Source organism: Triplophysa dalaica, chromosome 4 (assembly GCF_015846415.1).
Source record: "Triplophysa dalaica isolate WHDGS20190420 chromosome 4, ASM1584641v1, whole genome shotgun sequence".
In the NCBI taxonomy this organism is placed as follows: Eukaryota; Metazoa; Chordata; class Actinopteri; order Cypriniformes; family Nemacheilidae; genus Triplophysa; species Triplophysa dalaica.
In genome coordinates, this window is record NC_079545.1 from 1,575,713 (window position 1) to 1,594,094 (window position 18,382).

General features: G+C 38.9%; 3 protein-coding genes across 3 annotated transcripts; 1 reads left to right on the forward strand and 2 right to left on the reverse strand.

Moving 5' to 3' along the window:
- Nucleotides 1-726: 726 nt before the first annotated feature.
- Nucleotides 727-3,852, forward strand: LOC130419251 (ADP/ATP translocase 3-like). Its single transcript, XM_056745822.1, has 4 exons — nucleotides 727-878; nucleotides 2,643-3,129; nucleotides 3,213-3,353; nucleotides 3,462-3,852. The coding sequence occupies exons 1-4, from the start codon at nucleotides 765-767 to the stop codon at nucleotides 3,617-3,619; spliced, it is 900 nt and encodes a 299-aa protein (XP_056601800.1). The 5' UTR covers nucleotides 727-764; the 3' UTR covers nucleotides 3,620-3,852.
- Nucleotides 3,853-6,239: 2,387 nt separating this feature from the next.
- Nucleotides 6,240-9,292, reverse strand: si:dkey-251i10.2 (uncharacterized protein LOC562682 homolog). The gene is made up of 5 exons (XM_056746674.1): nucleotides 8,911-9,292; nucleotides 7,605-7,717; nucleotides 7,281-7,390; nucleotides 6,932-6,996; nucleotides 6,240-6,822 (listed from the first exon to the last, which is right to left on the reverse strand). The coding sequence occupies exons 1-5, from the start codon at nucleotides 9,101-9,103 to the stop codon at nucleotides 6,719-6,721; spliced, it is 585 nt and encodes a 194-aa protein (XP_056602652.1). The 5' UTR covers nucleotides 9,104-9,292; the 3' UTR covers nucleotides 6,240-6,718.
- A 607-nt stretch (nucleotides 9,293-9,899) lies between these two features.
- Nucleotides 9,900-17,416, reverse strand: si:dkey-251i10.3 (uncharacterized protein LOC553498 homolog). The gene is made up of 15 exons (XM_056747359.1): nucleotides 17,311-17,416; nucleotides 16,227-16,317; nucleotides 16,046-16,116; nucleotides 15,883-15,947; nucleotides 15,660-15,805; nucleotides 15,372-15,527; nucleotides 15,139-15,258; nucleotides 14,959-15,053; nucleotides 14,733-14,856; nucleotides 12,527-12,604; nucleotides 12,076-12,433; nucleotides 11,514-11,935; nucleotides 11,247-11,431; nucleotides 10,969-11,068; nucleotides 9,900-10,302 (listed from the first exon to the last, which is right to left on the reverse strand). Exons 2-15 carry the CDS (start codon nucleotides 16,290-16,292, stop codon nucleotides 9,997-9,999), a joined length of 2,292 nt encoding a protein of 763 aa, XP_056603337.1. The 5' UTR covers nucleotides 16,293-16,317; nucleotides 17,311-17,416; the 3' UTR covers nucleotides 9,900-9,996.
- Between the last annotated feature and the right edge of the window lie 966 nt (nucleotides 17,417-18,382).

Sequence of the window (18,382 nt, forward strand, 5' to 3'; positions counted from 1 at the left end):
GGAAAATGTCATTTTGAGCCCTGTATAGCATTTTCAAATTGTTTGTGTCTGACTGAAGAAAGTCATTTACATCTGTGATGGTCTGAGGGTGAGTAAATTATAAGAGAATTTCTTATTTACACATTTATTTGAAATGAAAATGGCTTAGTTTGGTTTTAGATTTATACACTACATATTTGTCCATTTTAAACAGATAAGTAGTCTAAAAATAGGCTTGCATTAATCATACATTTGTAAAATGGAATTTAGATGGAAAGTAAAATGTATAATCAAACCAACATCCTTTGAAAGTACAGTTATCTTCGCAAGACAAAAAGTGAGAGCATTGATTCAGTAAAAGCGTTTTAATATCATTTTTAAATAATCAAAACGGTTTGGTAGGATACAGACTCTTATTTTGTAACATCCTTAACTTATGTATAAGGAGAAATCTACATTATTAAATAAATTATTCATATAAAAAATGAGTAGAAATTTTCGCTTTCAAAAATAATGATCTAATTTTGTTGTTAGACTTTAATACAGAGAAGCACAGCTGTCGTATTGTCAGGTCTGGAGAGACGGATAGTTTAGGAAAACACGCACCGGGTTTCATCTCCCTAGAGAACAAACGTACCTGCACGATAGATCCCAGTTCCCGTTGTTTCTCGCGATCTTGGAAAAATAACCCAGCGCACATGAAGTGGGATGTGTCGTCGAGATCATTCTGAGGAAAGGTGCTGGTTGGGTTTAGTGAGTGTAAAGAACATCCCGAGCACGTCACGATGATGGGAGAAACCGCGGTGTCGTTCGCTAAGGATTTCCTTGCCGGTGGAATCGCCGCCGCGATAACAGAGACCGCTGTCGCTCCTCTCGAGAGGGTCAAACTGCTGCTGCAGGTAACGTCACTAGAGGCGTGAAGTGAGACATTACACCTGTCATTACTCTGTGAAATCTGATTCTGCGCCTGTGACGACTGTCAAAAACATTTAAACACCAGTAAAATGTGACTAAGTGTGCCTTCTTCAGAAAAAAGTCATCTCTGTGACTGCTTTACTATTGAAGATGATGTTTTGATTTTTACTTAATATACATTTATATGTTTTTATGTTCATTTGTTATACTGTTGGGTTGTTTAGTCTATAGCAATGCGTCATATTGTATAAAATAAATGTAAATTTGCTCTTTAAAATAAGGCTGTCAGAAACGTCTCTGTTACGACCTGCTGCTGTCACCGGGCGACAGGTGGGCGGGGTCACCTTGTGACGTAATGGGGAGATCTCTTTTAGAGAAGACCATAGATATAAAAAAAGACCATAGATATGCAAAAGATATTGCTCTTGAACACCTGATGAATTTTGTTATGCTATATGGAAAATTCTTTATTAACAAACAAAAATTCGCAAAGTCAAACCCTAAATCTGCACATTTTCTCATGGAACTAAACTCTTTCCTTAAATCGCTGTTTTTGTTGAAGAACGGAAAAAATAATGTCTTACTGAATAATTATGAAAAGTTTTCCCCTTAAACCCCTGTATGAACTGTCTAAATTTTTTTATTTTTTTCTGTAATTATTATTATTTTATTTTTTGGTTTGTTTTTGTTTACTCAATTTGTATTTCTTCCTGGATTTATTTATTATTTATGGCAACAATGTGCTGTTTGTTCTGTATACCTTGCAGTTTTGTAGATTTAAATTGTTCAAATTTTTTTTTAAAGACCATAGAAACGCAACTCTGTTCAAAAATCATGTTTTTTATTGTACATTACAATTTATATCATCAAACTGCTATTTCTAACACAATAAAACACGAGAATAACATGAAGACATAATAAAAACATGATTTTATTTTTCATTTAAAAACAGATTTATCTCCTTTTGGAACCAAACTCGTCATTTACAGTAGAAGTCAACAGTTACATGCAGAATCTAGAAAATACGATAATAACTGATCACAAAGGACTGGAAATCACAGAAGAAAATATAAGATGAGATCAACATTGACACTATCTCTATTAATAGCACAGATGACTTGTTTTGCAGTGTACAGTTTATCCGTTCGAGTCAAGCCACGCAGACATTATTTTGTTTGGTAATCTTTAATCAAAACTTTAACATGTATGTATTTTTACATCTTTTATACGTCAAACACAGCTGCAGTTATTGTGTTATCCTGCCGTTGTCTTAAAATAAAATGAAAGGACTCTAGTTATCTCACACTGATTGCTCTTTCATTTTGGAGTGGTTTCTTTTCAATCCTGGTTTCTCTTCGGGGGTACAAGGTCACAACCAAAGATCTGTTTATAAAGAGAAACAAATGTTGTGCTTATGACGACCTAAGCTGGAGGTTTGTGGTATCTTTTCATGTCTGACAGGTGAAGGGGACATGACACTAGTGTCACCTGCGTAGAGCCTCCTGCTGGTTTACACGTCATGTAGTTGTCGAAACTAGTTGTCCATGATGGATCTGTATTGGAGGGCTGATGAATAGTTACGTAACACTGATTGTTTTTTTCATTCTGGTGTCTGAAGTGTGGGTGGGCTTTAGGAACAGGGGTCACAACAAAAGACCCCGTGTTGTTCTGCTTATTCTTTAGGATAACGGACCCAAAGTATAAACAACCTAAGATGGAGGATTAAAGTATCTTTTCATGTCTGACAGGTCCAGCACGCCAGCAAAGAGATCACGCCGGACAAACACTACAAAGGTATTATTGACTGTGTAGTGCGCATTCCTAAGGAGCAGGGATTCCTGTCGTTCTGGAGAGGGAACTTGGCCAACGTCATCAGATATTTCCCCACACAGGCCCTCAACTTTGCTTTCAAGGACAAGTACAAGAAGGTGTTCCTGGACGGCGTTGACAAGCACACTCAGTTCTGGAGGTATTTCGCCGGTAACCTGGCCTCTGGTGGAGCGGCCGGAGCCACGTCTCTGTGTTTCGTCTACCCGCTGGACTTCGCCAGAACCCGTTTGGCTGCTGATGTTGGCAAAGCCGGTGCGGGGAGAGAGTTCTCGGGACTCGGCAACTGTTTAGCGCAGATCTTCAAGTCTGATGGTCTGAAGGGCTTGTATCAGGGCTTCAATGTGTCCGTGCAGGGCATCATTATCTACAGAGCGGCGTACTTCGGCGTCTATGACACGGCCAAAGGTGGGTTGTGTTGATCGGCTCAGATCGGTGTTGTGTTCTCATTCTGGCCAATGCTCAGTTCAACTGTTGTTTGTGTTTTGCAGGAATGTTGCCTGACCCCAAAAACACGCACATCATGGTGAGCTGGATGATCGCTCAGACCGTCACGGTTGTCTCCGGGTTCCTGTCGTATCCCTTTGACACGGTCCGTCGGCGTATGATGATGCAGTCTGGATGCAAAGGAGGTACAATAAACACATTTCTTTTATATTGCATCCACCACCTTTTCCCTATGGGTTCAAATCCATGACGTCTACCAAATGAAATACTATTGAACTGTTTTCTATTATTAGCTGACATCATGTACAGCGGCACGATCGACTGCTGGAAGAAGATGGCTCGTGATGAAGGCGGGAAGGTTTTCTACAAAGGTGCCTTGTCTAATGTGCTGCGAGGAATGGGCGGAGCCTTCATGCTGGTTCTGTACGATGAGCTCAGGAAGGTCATTTAATCCTTTGAAGGAAAACCTGTTTAAACCTGTAATGTATCTGACTAGTGACTCATGTGTGAAGGAAATTCTTAGAAGACTTTGAGAACATGTTAGATTAAAATATCATGATAATATATTTTTACCTTGAACAAGATGTTTCGATAGGCAATGTTATCGATGTGACGTCACGTTTGACAAAATCTGAAGTATATTGCCACATAAACTTAATTTATAAATAAGAATAAAACACAATGGCATTTTTATTTACAATTATTTGTTTGTGTTAAACTGAAGAAAGACAGAGACGTCAGGGGAGTAATAGATCCACTAGATGCTGCTAAAATCTCGACATTTTTTCTTTAATTGATTTATTGAGTGATATTATAGTGCAATCTTTGATATTATTGCAAAATCTCTTTTAATTTGTTGGTTATATATCTATAGTATCTCTACCTCATCCTTTGTAAAACTTGCAATGATAACATGTATTTTATACTCTTTAATGTAACGTGATATATAATGCCTATTTATGTATATATATACAGTGCCTTGCAAATGTATCCCCTTTCATTTCATTCAAATTTTGTTTTGTTTTTACCATATCTTAAACCACTTTAAATAAATAGAAATACATTAATCTACACTTATAATGACAAAAAAAGAAAACTGATTTGTGACAACTAAATAACAATTAAACTGAAATCAGTAGCCTACATTGCATGAGTACTCAAACCCTTTTCTGGGACACTTGAAATGTAGTTCAGAAGCATCAGATTTGCTTGTTGATCTTTCTACACCTCGAGTGGAGTTAACTTGTGGCAAATTCACTTGAATAAGTATGATTTGGAGCGCCAAATACCTCTCAATAAAAGATGCAACATCTGAAAATGCATATCAAAGTAAAAACCAAGACAAGAGTTCAAAAGAACAGCCGGTAGAGCTCTGAGACAGGATTGTATCAAGAAACAGATCTGGGGAAGACTTCTGAAAAACAATCTGCTGTACTGAAGGTTCACAGAAGCATGTAGCCTCCATTAATCCTTAACTCTTTTCCTACTCTTTTTTTATCACACCTTTAGATGTGGGTAGGCTTCTTCAAAAATGCCTCACTTTGATTAAACAGCTGATAAACATTTTTTGGTCAAAGACTCCACCCAGATAAGACTCAGAACGGTTGATTTTTTAAATGACGAGATAACTCGTCAATGGCGTGGAAAGAGTAATGAATGAGGTTTGGAAGCACCAGATCTCTTACTTGAGCTGACCTCCAGTCCAAAGTGAGCCATCGATGGAGAAGGGTCTTGTTTAGAGCGGAGACCGAGGAGATGATGATTATTCTGGTTAAGCTCCATGATCATACACTCACCTAAAGGATTATTAGGAACACCTGTTCAATTTCTCATTAATGCAATTATGGTGGTGGTGTAATGGTGTGGGGGTTGTTTTCTTGGCACAAACCCTAACCCTAATCGTCTAAATGCCACAGCCTACCTGAGCATTGTTTCTGACCATGTCCATCCCTTTATGACCACCATGTACCCATCCTCTGATGGCTACTTCCAGCAGGATAATCCACCATGTCACAAAGCTCCAATCATTTCAAATTGGTTTCTTGAACATGACAATGAGTTCACTGTACTAAAATGGCCCCCACAGTCACCAGATCTCAACCCAATAGAGCATCTTTGGGATGTGGTGGAACGGGAGCTTCGTGCATCCCACAAATCTCCATCAACTGCAAGATGCTATTCTATCAATATGGGCCAACATTTCTATAGAATGCTTTCAGCAGCTTGTTGAATCAATGCCACTTAGAATTAAGGCAGTTCTGAAGGCGAAAGGGGGTCAAACACAGTATTAGTATGGTGTTCCTAATAATCCTTAAGGTGAGCGTATATGTAGATGGGAGAAATTTACAGAAGGACCCTCCACCAATCTGGGCTTCATTGCCGAGTGTCCAGACTCAAGCTGAGTCTGTCAATGTGCTTTAACCAACTACTGAGTTAAGGGTATGACTACTTATGCAATGTACTTTTTTTAATTTTTAATAAAAGTTCTAAATCACAAATCGGTTTTTTGTTTAGACATTATAATGGAGTTATGGATTAATGCAAAATAATCATTTAAAGTAGTTTAAGGCAGCAGCATAGCAAAATGTTTAAAAGAAATGAAGGGGGATGAATACTATTGCAAAGCACTGTATATACCTGTGTATTTATGTATGTATTTGATTTTCTGTACTTTTTCTACTTCATGTCACTTTTAAGGTTCTATGTGCATTTAACATGCCGTTTTCTTTTTACCAAGTTTTTACTCTGACAGCTGCTTTGCTGCAATTCAAAGTGTGAAAAGCACAATAAGTAGAAAGTCATATGAGGGAAATTATGAGAGTGTTTCTTTTTGAATGAACTCTTCCTTTAAGTATGAGTGAATTTACTCCAAAGACGCTGCAAAAAATAATATTTGTGAACTTGTTGATGAAATGATTTTTCTCAGAACAAAGTTGAATAGCTGTCATAGGACAATAATTGGATGCTTTTTACCCCTGTGGCAGTAAACGTCCACTTAAACTTTGTTACTTTATACAAAATGGGTGTGAGCGAGAGATGCGTGATATTAAAGACACTGAAAACATTTCCTTTCCTGATATGTTTATTAAATCTTTTTTGAACACTTGAGGTAAATGATACAGTATAGTAACCAAGTGCACAACATACATTACAACAAATGTAATACCTGGGAACAAATTGAACAGTTTAAAACGCTTCCCAGAATGCACTTCGGTTGAGATATTGCTTTATAGATGCAGAACAGTAATGGCTGCTTTTTTCTAAAAAATGAATAATATACAAATAATACATCAAGCTTTGTCTCCGAAATGTCTCCTTCAATAAATGATGTTAAGATCTAGGTTAACACGTCAGATATATGATAAGGACATACACAAAAATATTTATTTGGCCTGAAGAAAAGCATTGAAACCTGCGGGCAATGTGTATAAAGTATCAGGTAAATAAAAGATTGTGTTAATATTTAATGTTGACTTAATATTTGATAGTTGCGCTAGTATGCTTTACTCGGCATGGATCTTCTTCAACTAGAAGATCAGTATCAGGATTCTTACTCAACTACACATTGAAGCAGGACGACGAGAAGCAGGGCAGGGATGACTTTCAGCGATTCTGCACTATCATGGACGTCAAGCGACGTTCCTCCTCCGTTACCTGAACGTTACAACATAAAAAGATCGTAGAAAATGTCATCGATGAGCTGTTTTTGACATGAGTTGCATGAAACCAAAAAGTTGAACTATTTGCGTCTGTGTTTCCTCACCTTTGATCAGATTCGCTGACCTCACGTTCAGCCAGTATACAGTACGCTGCTGCGCCACAGTCGCGCTAAAGAAGAAGATCATAAATATTTAAGCCTACATTTTTTTTCTTTCTTAATTTATTCACTCTCATGTGGTTGTAAACATGTGACTCTTTCTTCTGTGGAACACCAAAGAAGATATTTAGAGAAATGTCTCAGTGGTTTTGTGTTCCTACGATGGAAGTCAATGGGATTCAGCGTTGTTAGATTATCAACATTCTTCCAAATATCTTCCGTTGTGTACTAAAGAAGAACAAAAGACTACAGGTTTGAAACGAGGTGATTTAGGTTGGTCATTGATCACTCTTACACAAAGTAAACACTGTTGGCTGTGGCAGGTGGAGTCCAGGTGTAGACGGTGGAGTTGTCTTTAATGTTAGTGTTGGCGTGAGTAATCGCACCCTGCAGGTTTCCTGCACACTGGAAAACACAAACATGTGACTTTCAGATGGAAATCAACAACATTGTATACAACAATATAAGAATCATGCATTTATGTAAACGCACAGCTGAGTGTTTTGTCTTATTGGGGTTAAGAGATCAATTGGAAATGCATATTGCATTACGCACATTTGCGCAATATTGTGATTTACTGAAAGAATACAGGTACAAGAGAAGCTCAGTCGAGCATAACCTCCAGAAACTTTGTGTTGGCTGGAGGCGTCTGCCAGGTTCCTATTGCTGTAGTGTCAGAGCCGGATCGAGCCTCCAGCAGCACACCACGATAATCCGGCCCTTTAATGACAACTGATAACAAACAAATCAACTGACGGTCTAGTTGTGAACAGCCATATTTGGGAAAAAATCATTAGAATTATTTTAAATGCATGTCCTACATGAATCTTAAAACATTCTTCCATAATAACAAGCCTGCCAACATTCAACTCGTTGTCTCCAATTTTATGAGTTTTAGTGGTTCTTGGTTTCAGTACTTTTAACTTTTCATTAATGTTAAATTAAAGTTGTTAATAAGTCTTAGTGTGACCTAAATATTTCATTCATCCTTCTCGTGAAATTAAGCAGACTGAACTGAAAAAATAAAAACACAGAGATGTATTTTAAGTTAACTAAACTCAATTTTATTTCTTTGTCTTAATATGCATAAACCAAATACCAAAACTGAAAAATACGTCAAACTCTTCTAAATATCAAAGTCTTTAACTTTAACTGAAATACACATAAAATAATCAGATTTAAAATGTACTCTCCTAATGTAGTCTGACGCAAAGCATGCTGGGAATTGGAAATCCTTCTCGACCGATTGTGATGAATATACATCTTTAAATTAAGTCAACTGAACGAGGAACAAATTTGTTGTTTTTGTTTTAGTCAAAACCACAAGTTAATCAAAAATCATCATTATACTTTACTCAAATTAAAATGTGTTTCAGGAACTTCAAATCTTTAAATGAGCAGAACATTTTTATAAAATGATGTTAACGTGACTCATTGTGTTTGATTATTTTGAGCATTTGGGTTTAACTATTTTGAAGGTTTTGCGGTAGTTATACATACATAAAACCTGAATGTATTGACACATTCAATGACACATCTTAACCATTTCTCCTCTCTTGAAGCTGCCTTGGTAAACAAAACAGAATGCAAAGATTAACTATTAACAGAAATGATCACACTGGGGTGATGGAGTTGACGTGTTAAAGCTGTGACCGCGCAACCTTCAACATAGCTAAACCCAAATGCTCAAAATAATCAAACACATTAAGTCACGTTAACATCATTTTATGAAAATGTTCTGCTGACTTAATTATTTTAAGTTCCTGAAACACATTTTTACTTTTGAGTAAAGTATAATGGTTATTTTTCCAAGTGCCCACAAACAGCTCAGTATGAGGTGACATCTTTTTGAATATGGGTTTGAAGGATTTCATTATACTATTTATCTATAAATAATAAAATGGTTATAAAGAGGCCTCCCCTACCTGTGATTGGTTTGCCAGTCTGGAAACTGGTGCTGCCGGTGTGGATTGTATATGGAGCAGTTGTTGGCTGTGGTTGTACACCGGTGTGCCTCGGCATCATATCCACACATGTAGAAGTCGGCGCCCCATTTGGAAAACAACTAGCAAAAGTGAAAACCTGCAGTATGACAAACCCCAAGAGTGTGCCGTCCATTTTTGCCTCACACACAATCAGAAGGTCCAATACAAACTAACTGAAACACGTTCTCATGAACTCACGCCGGACAATCGACTTTTGAAAGGCGCTTTTGCTGAGTCACAGAGGCATGGCTGATGTATGTCAGCGGGACCATCCGTCCCTCCCCTGCGTCAACTACTCACATGGTGTCAGGTGAGGGGCAGTTTCAGGAATCTGTCATTGATCTGGACATTGGGACAAAGGCGTCCTCTGTCATGATCAAAACATGCATATAAAATCTCAATTTTCCAGTAGGACTCGTGCTGGATCACTGCATGATGTGTAGACGGTGTGTGGACAAGTGACCTTTGGAAATGTCCTTCTTTAAGACCGTCATTTATGGAACACTTTAATCTCTACAACCCACAGTTGACACATTTCTTATTCATAATGTTGACACGGATATATCACGGCACCAAATGCATTCAGACATTTAAGTCATGCTGGCTTCAAGACGCCATGTTATAATATAGGCACATTATATTACAAAACATTACGTTTATACGACAGGATGTTTAGGTTCAAGCCACAGGCTCGGCTTACAAAACTACAAAATGATTTGCAAGATAAATTATTAAAAAAAGATGCATTTGGAATGTGTAAACATAGCGTTACGAAAGCAGTTTAGTAACAATAACAAAGTGAATGTGCTGCACAAAAATTGAATAAAAGTAATGTTTCCACTAAGTGTGTTTTAAATGACAAATTTTCATCATGACTTTTTTGGACATTTACTCTGGAAAAGAGTAAATGTGTGAATTTAGTTTTTTTATTCATGTGAAAAGAACTCTGCACACAAGATCTTTTTGTTTTGACTTTTAATTCTAAAAGTGTCTTTCATTCAAATCTTTAGTTACATGACAATATGATCAGGGTTTGTTTCTCCGTCTCTTCTGTGAATCCCTCCCTTTATTTTTGTGTGAAGGTTTGCCGTCTTTGGCTCCTCTCTTGTCGTTCAGTAAGATGGCGGGGCCTTTGCCCGCCGGTTTGGTGCTTTTATGTTTAATGTAGTCTTCTTTCACCAGAGGTTCAATGATGGCACCCGCTTTAGTGACCACCTTCGGCATGGTCATCTTCTTCACGGCGGTCTGCGTGTTCCACGACTGGCCGACGGGAGTTCGGATGCAGGACTCAAACTGTGTCGAGTTCTGAAAGGGGAACGGCAGATGACTGACCTGTGAAAGAAAAAGAGAAATAACGGTTGAACAAAATGTGTATGAATTGTTTTGATGCACTTTCCATAAAAATCGTGCTAAAGAGGATCTTGACAAAGCACCGATTATGTTTTTATGTGCAGCTTCTTTGTGAAGCACGGCTCTGTGATCAGTACATAATACACCATGACTTATGATGCTTATTATGTGCACTTGAAAGAGAAACACGTGTCAAACATCAACATTTTAAATATCATTTATTATCATGGCTTGAAGAACAGTGATAGAAAGATGGCATTTAAAAAGACAGAAAGATGGCATTTTCTGGTGTGTTGTGGAGTTTGTGCACGAGAGCGCCCTCTGGTGTTCAGATGCAGCAGCATTTCCCAAATAAAAACCCACTGCCAAACACCAAATCATGCAGGGTTTGTTGTCCACTAATCCTGCTGCCCTACTTACATTTTCTGTTGAACGATTCTATTTTGTAAGCCTAGGTCAAAATACAAGCACACTTTTTGTCAAGTAAGCATTTATTATTTAAATTCTGTGTCCTTTAACTCGCATTTTTATTCTGCATCGAGTTTGCTACCTTAATTCAAACAGTACAATGCATTCTCATTCTCAATGCCAGAACAGTACTATAAAATCATTGAGATGTTTTGAATGACAGTCGATGTGATTGGTTACCTGATGGGTGGCTATGGATGAATTTCTCTTCTCTGAAATGATGACATCAGGCAGTTTCTGGTCCTTTCTGGAAGGTGGTGGAGCCATTTTCTTCCTAAATCTAGAAACAAAGAAAAGAAAAAACCTTTCAGATTTTTGTTTAGAGTTAAAATGTTTGCTTTCGAGTTAAAGATAAAACAATACCAGCTTTTTGTTTTTTAACTTCAATATCTCCACTGCTAAAACATCTAACCCTGACAATCACTATAAGAATAAATATGAAGTTAAGATAAAAAAACCTTTTGCGTTTGTGCTGTGACGGTTTGACACCCACGCCGCCCCACTCCCCCCAGCCGGGCAGCGTCAGGTCCACTACTTTGGGGCGTCCGGCCTCTTCCTGTTTCCTCTTATCTATCAGGAAATCCGAGATGACATCATCGCCAGCAAACGCCTCCTTGATGATGGAGATCTGCTCCTCATGCTCCTAACAAACAAACAAAACACAGTAAGACCTTTTATTTTTCATTTCACTTCTTTTTGTATTCCAGTTAACCTCCGTCACTCACTTCATCCTCCACCACAGTCGGCGTCATGGCCACTTTGATGGTTTTGGCCTCTTTGGTGAGAACTTCACTGAGGTCGATTTCTCGTTTGCTCTTTTTCGCCGTCGGCTCAGAAGCTGTGGGTTGAGGCATTGACAGGGGTGCGGCGGTCCCGGGCCGAGGGTCCGAAACTTCCAACCCCTCCAGGTCTTCCATGTTTCTGACCCGAAGCTGTCCTTCATCCAGCTGTTCTTCATCTTCTTGTTGGTCCTGTGTCGGAGCCGGACTCTCGTGCGTCTTCTCGCTGCTCATGAGTTTGAAAAGTGTGTTGAACTGAGAAACGTCCTCCTCCTCTTCCTCTTCACTGTCATTCTCATCACTGTCGGAAATCTCCACCGTGCCTTCGCCAACCACCTCTTCTCTCGACACCTCACATGTGTTGACTACTAAAAGAGCAAAAAAACATCAATATTACTTCTAAATCATCACGGGGTCATTTACTCGTTGTAAAGCAGAATTCTTTCATTCATACAGAATTCGTGCGAGTAAACAATGGCGTAATTTAACGTTCGGTTTGCTCTCGTACTTTGTTCTTCTGCTGCTGTGGGAATCAAGTCATCGTCTTCGGTCTGTCTCAACGTCCTTCTTCTCTGGAATTCTGCGAGAAGTTCCTCTTCCTCATTCTTCTCCTCCTTCTCCTCCTCCTCCTCTTCCTCCGATGTTTGAGGTTTGTCTGGTGTGATGCAGCTGATCTCAGGCTCTTCTTGTGGAATTCTGCTTCTCATCCAGGGATTGACGGAGTCAGTGATGGGCTCAACCTCATTGACAAAATCAGGAACCGTCTCAGATTCTTCTGGAGTTTCGTGCTCGTCGTCAGAGACGGTCACGATCTTCTGGGTCAGATCTTTGTTGATCTGTAACTGCTCCTGCATGGCTTTACGGGCCTCAAGAAATAAGACGCAAAGGCGACATTAAAACTAGCTCAAACGTCAGCAAAAAAAATCTCTTTTTCTCTGATTGTGAAATTGAATTCTCACCGAATCGTCGTATTTGGCCATGATGGCTTTGGATTTGGCCCACTTGCCGCTGTTTTGATGTTTCAGAGACATGCGCTCCTGTTTGGATGACACGGAGAAACATGAGTGACATTCTTTTATTCAATCTCTCTCAGGGATTTCTTAAAGAAGCAGTTCGCTTTAAAATTAAAATGTCGTGATAATTCGATCATCCAAGCTGTCTGTGTGTTTATTTCTTCAGTCGAAAACCGTGTTATTTTCCATATAATGCACTTCAACTGGGGGCTGATGGTCAAGGTCCAAATTTCAAGCTTTGAAAGCCTCTTCACAACATCAGCCGAAGAATACGTGTGGTGTCTAGCGAAAGGATGGGTCACAGCCCCAAAAAGTTATATTTTTTTAAAGATAAATACACAGCTTGCACTGCCTCGGTGATGCACATCCATGAATTCAGTATGACGCAATCACATTGGAAAGCTCACGTGAGAATACATTTTCAAAGATTTAAACCAGTGTTGGGTGAGTTACTCTGAAAATGTAAGATGCACATGCTTAAAAGGGACTGAGAAAGAATTTGTATATGTTCTTTCACCATGAACCCATAAAGTATGACACGCATGATTTGACTGTTCGAGGTCATGGAAGATAAACTTTGCTCTACTTTAGAAGAGACCACAGCTGAGGTTAACTCGCCTGAAGACTTAGCGCTGGCTGTTGATTTGAATTGTATTCTGTGATGATGCTTATACTTTTGCAACATACAGATAGTTGCAAGCTATTGTTTGACACCTCCGCTTAGAAAGATGAGTGTGAAGAGGTCAGCGGTTAGCAGCTCGTGCAGTGGACCGTAGTGGTGGGTGTGAAGCCTTCCCCATCTATATGTTCATTAATGGGGGTAAACAGATGTCAACGGCCAAAGACCCGAGATCTTACCCTCTCTGTGATAAAAATGTGTTGTCTGTATGCTGTATTTGTTTGAGTGGAAAATGTATATGACGATGTGTGGTGCCCAAATGAGGGATGTATATCCTGGGACAAGAGCCCTTTGTATAACGGAGACCCTATAAAAGAGAAAATGATGTTGGGTTATGTTTGATGATTTGTCATGAATTCAAAACCATGCATTATGGTGATTTGATCTACCTCTTGACTTAGTCTCTTTGAGTGAAGTGACTATAAATGTACTTATTGGTTCAACTTGAATGAAAATCCAACTATCTAGCCCAGTGACCGAATCAGCTGAGGTCAACCGCACACCGCCCAGTAGGACGACCAGACACTGGACAGCACACTCAATTTGAAGGCGAGATTTTTTTTTTTCAATTTAAGTGTTTGAACAAAAGATGCATTATATCTAAAAGTGAATGCTCATCCAGACCTGCCTGCAAGGCCTCGAGTAACAACACCCCCACAAATCTACATCAGTTTGTGGTATGAGTAAACTAAGACTGTCCAAATGTTTACGCAAGTAAGGTGGTGTACCTGTCAGTACAATTGAATAGGAACCTGACATTCAAATATGTTAAGAGGCGTTTGCAGTATTGCACCAATCACTACGCACTGGAGAACTAACTGGCAAATCATAAAAAACCTCGCTTTTCAGAGCCATGAACTTTGTATAAAATCTGCATGTTTAGAAGCGAAGCAAAGAGGAAATACAAACATGCATGGTTTGTGGAAAATACAGTATTTTTAAACCTAAAATCGTGTTTACCATAATATTCGTTTAAGCCATGTCATATGACCCCTTTAAACGACTTATATTACAAATGTGAGAAAGATACGTTAACGTTTGCATATTAAACTATTGTATACATTAAAACAGCATTTGGTTTAATATAATCAGAAGTAACTGTAGTTAAATTACCAAAAAATAAGAGTAATCCCTTACTTTACTTTTAAAGGGAAAAGTCATTAATTACAGTCACTAGTTACACCCAACACTGATTTAAACATCCCTGAGATGCACACAAACGGACAATAATCCTTCGCAAAGACATGTCAATGAACATCCAAGAACTTTTGAACGATCTTCATTCTCCACACTCGTACACACTGGGGCAGAACTTGCGCTTGCGTCATGTGTGACCGTTTTCAACCGTAACCAACGGCCCCACGTTGAAGTGCATTATTTGGAGAAGAACCCTGGTAAGCTTTCCTCAAAAGTCTCAATTTGTTTTTGAGAGAAGAAATAAACACACGGACGGCTTGTAAAGTGCCCACACACCTCCATCCTGGACATCTCCATCTTCTTTAGGTCCTCCAGAGCTCCCGTGGGGTCTGTCGTCATCCGCTCTTCAAACTGTTTGAGAAACTCCTTTCGCTTGGCTTTCTTCTGAATCCTGTGATATCTGTAGAGACACGAAATCGATCTTTTAAAGAAAAGCAGAACACAACGAAAGCTCTTCGTTCATTTGCCTCTTCAGTCACCTGTGAATGCTGTTGTAACTCACTTTTTGCTCTTGATTTTCTTTTCTCTTTTGGCTTTGGCCTCGTAGTACGAGTGCAGAGCTCGGGCCTTCTGCAGCTCGGCGCGACGAATAGTAGCCTGCACATACATGAAGTGAAGTCCTTCATTCACAATGAGCTCAAACACGTGAACAATGAAAGTCTTACTGAAAGATTGTGCACACCTCCTCCAGACTCATGGCCATCAGAGATGCCTCCTCCACCGCAGTCAGGACGGGGTCAAGAACCGGCTGCTTGTTCATATGCAGGAGTCGAAAAATCTCTTGTTCGAGAGCCGTTTCAGCCTGGCCAACAACATGCACACGATACAATAAGTCAACAACCAGTGCAAATGAAATCCGAAGCAAATTTCCCAATTTAAACTTCTAAAACGCAAACACAAAAGTTGAATCCCCACCTTCCATCCGGCCACCACCTGCTCCACCCGTTTGGGTCCCGAGGGCTCCTGGTTCAGAGGAAACACCAATTGTTCTGCTTTCTGGTTCTGGATGACGATGCTCTGCCAGTTTGTCACTTCTTTGGCGCTTTTCTCATACGCTACGCTTCTCTGAATCTGTCACAACCCAGAGAAAACTCACATTTATAAAAACTCAAATAATGCATGCAGGTTTTTTCTGCGGCTAAATAAATCCTGATGCGATGAATGAATCCAGTGACAAAAGAACAGAAGCGAGTGTCTGAAGACCTTCTCTGTCTGCTCTTTGTTAAGCGGGAGCTCCAGCGTCTCATTTCTGTTCTGCAGGTTCCTCAGCTGTTTCTTGGTTTTAGTGGCTCCTGTGGTCTTTTCCACAGTTCCCAGCAGGTCCGACAGGCCGACTTTGTCTCCAGCACCTATGGAACAGAACATCTTTTACTTGAGTCTGAGATGTAAAGTGAATCTAGATTGTGACGCGTGGTTCTGTGCTTACCCTCCGCACTGACGAAGAACTCGGAGACCTGCAGACTTGCTTCAGAACGCTCGGTCTGGTTTTTCCTTGGATGAACGAGAAGCGGTGCAAAGACATGAGCAACGTTTTCTACTGTATACGGTAAAAATTGTAATGTATATTTTGTCATGGATTTTCAAGATACCTTCTCTTTCCACCCAGAGAACTGATGGCTTGTAGAAGCTTGTTGTGTTTCCTCTCATTGTCACTGCCTTCCTGTGAAAAAACGACATTGATATTTTTCGACATCGAGATATTAATGAGTTCAAACTCATTTGTGTGATTCTCACACTCTTGAACGTGATTAAATAGTAAAGCAATGTGACCTCATCTTCACTGGCACTGATGACTTCATTATCCATGGCAAACTCCTTTTCAGCACTAACAGCCATCTCTGAAGTCGCCTTTACACCTTCACTGTAAAAAATATAACAAAACCTTATTCATACGACTCTGTGGTTATGCAATTATTGAACAAAACATTGAAGGTCTGACACGGTGATCTTATTTTCACAGGACATGCTGTGATATAAAAACAACAACAACCAAAACCATCTGATGGATTTAATGGTTATAATGGGAATAGTATTGCATTGGAAACCATAATGCTCTCTGTAAGTCTCTTCTATAGACGGTTATATAGTTACTGCACATGTGCACTTTTGTGACAGCAACTAAACTTACTGTTGACATTGACAAACAATAGAGGGACTCTGTAGATTATTTCTTACAAAAAGAAACTGAGAAGAACCGTTACTTGGCTAAACTCGCCTCTCCAATATATTGTATTTAGACTGCGATACCAAACTCAACCGCTAGATGTCAATGTACAATACGGTTTGTTTAAATGCTACAAAATACTGGACCCCCTCAACAAATTGTGTATTTAATTAAATGAACATGAAACAAAAAATCATTATTTAATACAATAACTTTACAGTAAAATAACGATACAAAAGATATCAATATAAATAGTCATATATTATTAGACACTAGCAAAACAAGAACTGAAAGTTAACTGGGGGACAGTCGCGCGCGCGTCCGATGATGATATCTGGTGGATTGGAGCTGTAATAAGATCACGTAACGTTTCAATGTTAAACACCTGGTGGTTCATAATGGCATTTCTAATGGAAATCATTAGAGGTTATAACTATTTATAATACCGCGTTTAGTTCTTCTAGTTGTCTGACTACACGTAAAAAATCACTGTCTGTTACTTTATTATTACTATTGTAAACTATACTTCAATTCCCAGATACTAGCGTTGACAACGTGTTGTAATTATTAAACTTTAATTAACAACAGTTCACTATAGTAAACAGTGAGGTGTAAGTTCCCACGCGTCTCGTGTCCACTCATGACTGAGTGTTACTGTAATAAGATAAAAGCAACTCTAACGTTACACACCTCAGTGTTTCTGGCGTCTCCTTTACACTCGAGCTGCTGGATTTGTAGAAGCACGTGTCCAGTAGATTATAAAAACAGTGCCGATGACTGTGAGATAAAGTCCGATCATCCAGATGATTTTAAAAACCAGAGAGATTAAAGATCAATGTAATATTCGTCAACTTTGAAGATTACATACTACTGTTAAAAACGTTAGATTACACACATCTTTCTGTAAGACTATTATTTTCTACGTCATGTAGCTCATTCCATGTGATCCGCGCACAGAGATGACGTATTTTGGAGGCGGCGCTGTGACAGAAAAACTAAACTGTACCAAAGTCCCTAAAACGAACAAGTCTCCGCGCTCGGCGGCCATATTTATAACGGGCTGTTATTAGATTTTTGTCTGGTCTGTTTGTGTATGTGGTTTAATCTTGCTCTTCAGTAAAGCACATTGGTCAGCCTGGTGACTGTTGTAAATGTGCTATACAAATAAAATTAACCTGAACTATTTACAACTCACCCGGGACGCTTTTTCAGTCATACGGGACCAAGTACCATTTGCGTAAATACGGGAAGACTGATTTATCCTGTATAAATCGGAAGGATCACAATATATCGAGATATTTCTGACCAACAATTTAACATTACATCAACTTAACTGCGCATTTCGTTTATTACCCTCCAATTGCGCATGCGCAAAGGTTCACGACTCTATGCACAAAGCCCGACCGCTGATTGGCTTGTTTTAGACACTATTGAAAGTTATTACTCCAATAAATTAATTCTCACATAAATGAGATCTTACGTATCCGTTGTGTAGATTCGTCCATTTCTATACTATTGTTTTTCTGCTTTATTTATTCACTTTTGTTGTCTATATTTAATCACAACTTATACTGTCACGTACATTTAATGATTATGATCAAAGTCTGCCTTTGGTAAATATATAATACAGCTAACTAACGCAATAAAAACATGACAACATAATAAAAATCTATTTTTTTGCAAATAAACTCTTCATATATGTTATATATTATTACTTAATATATTTTAATATTTTTTCCTATTTTGTTTTGATATTTATTTG

Excerpts from the sequence above, each read along its gene's own strand:
- si:dkey-251i10.3 (XM_056747359.1), bottom strand. The coding sequence starts at position 16,292 with ATGGCTGTTAGTGCTGAAAAGGAGTTTGCCATGGATAATGAAGTCATC. Across the intron at positions 15,806-15,882 it reads GTTCTTCGTCAGTGCGGAGG|GTGCTGGAGACAAAGTCGGC; the intron begins GTAAGCACAGAA and ends TCTGTTCCATAG. Across the intron at positions 14,857-14,958 it reads AAGAAAATCAAGAGCAAAAA|ATATCACAGGATTCAGAAGA; the intron begins GTGAGTTACAAC and ends GTGTCTCTACAG.
- si:dkey-251i10.2 (XM_056746674.1), bottom strand. The coding sequence starts at position 9,103 with ATGGACGGCACACTCTTGGGGTTTGTCATACTGCAGGTTTTCACTTTT. Across the intron at positions 6,997-7,280 it reads GCCAACAGTGTTTACTTTGT|CGCGACTGTGGCGCAGCAGC; the intron begins GTAAGAGTGATC and ends CTTCTTCTTTAG. Across the intron at positions 6,823-6,931 it reads GTCAGCGAATCTGATCAAAG|GTAACGGAGGAGGAACGTCG; the intron begins GTGAGGAAACAC and ends TGTAACGTTCAG.
- LOC130419251 (XM_056745822.1), top strand. The coding sequence starts at position 765 with ATGATGGGAGAAACCGCGGTGTCGTTCGCTAAGGATTTCCTTGCCGGT. Across the intron at positions 879-2,642 it reads GGGTCAAACTGCTGCTGCAG|GTCCAGCACGCCAGCAAAGA; the intron begins GTAACGTCACTA and ends CATGTCTGACAG. Across the intron at positions 3,130-3,212 it reads CGTCTATGACACGGCCAAAG|GAATGTTGCCTGACCCCAAA; the intron begins GTGGGTTGTGTT and ends TGTGTTTTGCAG.